Below are 2,612 nucleotides of genomic sequence, written 5' to 3'. Positions count from 1 at the left end.
CCGAGTCGTCCAAACTCGTCAAAGTCCCAAAATGCTTACCTAAGCAATCCCACGGTTTTCTTCACTAATACGGTTTCGTGCATTCGTTTGTATAGAAACCTACACAGTCAAACAGTTCAGCACCCTGAACTGGACCTGTAGAAACCGTGGAACTGCTTACGCTGGTGTCCATGGGACACCGTGGGACTGCTGAGCAATCTTTGGATGAAGGGAATGAGAAACCTCGTTTCCCATTCCCATCGTCCACCACTTTGGGCATAATAATTATAATTATTATAAATCGACGTATTGATCGATCTCAATACGTCACACTATATACAGAGAAATCCAAATCGACTTTTGGTAATGAAAATTTGGTGTTAGAAATTAACTCCAGAAATTGACTTCAAAATTAAGGGTATAATGAGGGTATAATTAGGGTATAATGAGGGTCACGAGGGTCAAATTAAGGATCACAAGGGTCAGAATAAGAATCATGGTGGTCGTGTGGGGGTTGGCAAGCGGAGCAAGCAGGGGGCGTAGCCCCCTAGTAAACATAAAAAATCTAAGCTCATTACATGCCACTTATCTCTCAAAAATTTTGAATATCGCTAGTAATATTAACTCTACCTGAATGCAAATGTCAGTGGTTTCATAGGCGCACGGCGTTCCATCAATAAAAAAATCATCAGATCGATAAATTTTATTCTTTTGATCATTCCTGCACGTCAATCTGCATTTATCATCATCATTATCAGTCTCGTCGGGTGATAGAGTAATTTTATGCTCGTCTGAGGTCTTGTCAAAGGCAACGACCCTCAAGAGCCTCGAGCATTGTTCCTTTCTGAGATCAGAACCAATCGGGCATTCTGATTGCTCACAGCTCTTGAATTCCTGTCTATTGCCACTGCACTCGGTGCCTCCAAAGGAAGGTCTGAAATTCAATCAAAATGTTAAGAATCCTGTGTTAAACTCTCACATCAAAGATCACCTGAGAACTTCTTTTTCATAACTGTTGAAAAAACACAGAAAAAATAGGAAAACAATCATCTCGATTAAATGAAAAATGTCTCGAGATATTTTAGGATAATATTAATGACATTTCCTTCCAAAATGACTCGTTAGCTACATAATTCGACAATCACGAAGCGATTAACTATTAATACCTTCTCAAAATTTAATTCTAATGTTTGCCAATTATGTCCAACATAAATGAGCTTGACGAAAAATGTCAAGAAATATTTTTTGCAAATTATTGTCTACAGAAATAAATTCAATAACATTTCCAAATAAATCTATTCCTTTGAGAGATATTGCCGAACAATTTCAATGCATTTGTTCTAGTCAAAATACTCCTTTTTGTTTCTAGATGTTCTTGTTGTTTCATAATTAAAATATAAATTATCTATTAAAGTTTAATCCAGTGCTGACGTTGGATCATTGCACAGGCGATAACGAAGTCTCACACCAACGCCACAGGTTCTGGAACACTTTCCCCAGGGAGTCCACGTGCTCCAGCCACCGTCCCTCGGTTTATTCGTCCTCCGCTCCAGGCTAAACTTTGTACGATCGATCACCTCACAGAAGCCATTTATGCACCACTAAACCGAAAGGTTTTGGGGAATTAATTATGCATCGAAAAGGATAGTTTCATGAAGGTGATTTTGGTGGTTTTTTTATACTTTGTTCTTCCCACAAGAAGTTCCTTCTAGAGGAGGACCTTTCTTCGTTTTACAGAATTTCTGGGTAGTTTTGTGGGCACACCATAGATGAGAGCAGAGACCTGGGAGGTTAAGAGTCTTACAGAGTTGGAATCTGAAAGAGTGTAGATTAGGTTTAGTTGCAGAATTCGATACTTTATGTGTACATAATTATGCAATAGCTAAAAACAGGCAGGCGACCGCAAAGGTGTGACGGTAGATGTTCTGTTTAGCAGTGGATTGATACTTTTTCTGCTATAAATGCACTGATGGCGGGCTCTCAGTGGTTTCGCATTTCGTTTTAGCTGCTTGCATTAATATCATCACACTGATAGAAAAAATTATTTTTACTGAGATGTTTCTTTTTTGGAACAAACATTATATTCTTGAGCCAATTTCAAATAAATAAGATCTCATGGTGAATATCAATCATTTCTTTTTAAGATATATTTACTTGAATCAAATAAACCATCAAGTCACATGTATTCACCACAAAAACGGAAAAGTTGTATTTTTTTAACCTAATATAATCTCCAGTCGAGAAATACCTAGGAAATGATTACACTGAGGAATGAATTGAATGTTGTTTCCTCGAATGAAGCCCATGTTTAAATTGAGCTTTCCGTACATCACATTGAACGAAATTTGTGATATCCAAGTTTGTGTAGAATTGCCATAATCTGTGATTTTGTTATTGTAAACTAATGTGATTTTTTTTAGTCAAAAGATATAATCTTCTTTCAACTCAACGAGATCTTACTACAATCTCAAAGCTTTTTCAGCGTAACAATATTCATCCTGATTCGACATACGAAATGTTCACTTCAATTATAATTTACTTGGAACAACTTATGATCGAGTTGATTGAGATAACAACGTATTTAGTCAGGGGGCGCCCATTAATCACGTGACATTTTTTAGGGGGGGGGGTGA

At 37.3% G+C, this 2,612-nt stretch overlaps 1 protein-coding gene across 1 annotated transcript in view; it reads right to left on the bottom strand.

The window, feature by feature from the left end:
• Positions 1 to 2,612, bottom strand: part of LOC107040152 (A disintegrin and metalloproteinase with thrombospondin motifs 2) — a 41,212-nt gene that overhangs the window by 15,754 nt on the left and 22,846 nt on the right. The window contains exons 7-9 of the mRNA XM_015260098.1: positions 1,662 to 1,794; positions 1,411 to 1,580; positions 610 to 913 (exon numbers count right to left, since the gene is read on the bottom strand). Of these exons, the coding sequence (XP_015115584.1) occupies positions 610 to 913; positions 1,411 to 1,580; positions 1,662 to 1,794 (607 nt within the window). The remainder of the gene's footprint in view (positions 1 to 609; positions 914 to 1,410; positions 1,581 to 1,661; positions 1,795 to 2,612) is intronic.

Source organism: Diachasma alloeum, unplaced genomic scaffold, assembly GCF_001412515.2.
Source record: "Diachasma alloeum isolate Michigan unplaced genomic scaffold, Dall2.0 Dall_scaffold_00323, whole genome shotgun sequence".
Taxonomy (NCBI): Eukaryota; Metazoa; Arthropoda; class Insecta; order Hymenoptera; family Braconidae; genus Diachasma; species Diachasma alloeum.
This window is presented reverse-complemented; position numbering and strand designations above follow the sequence as displayed.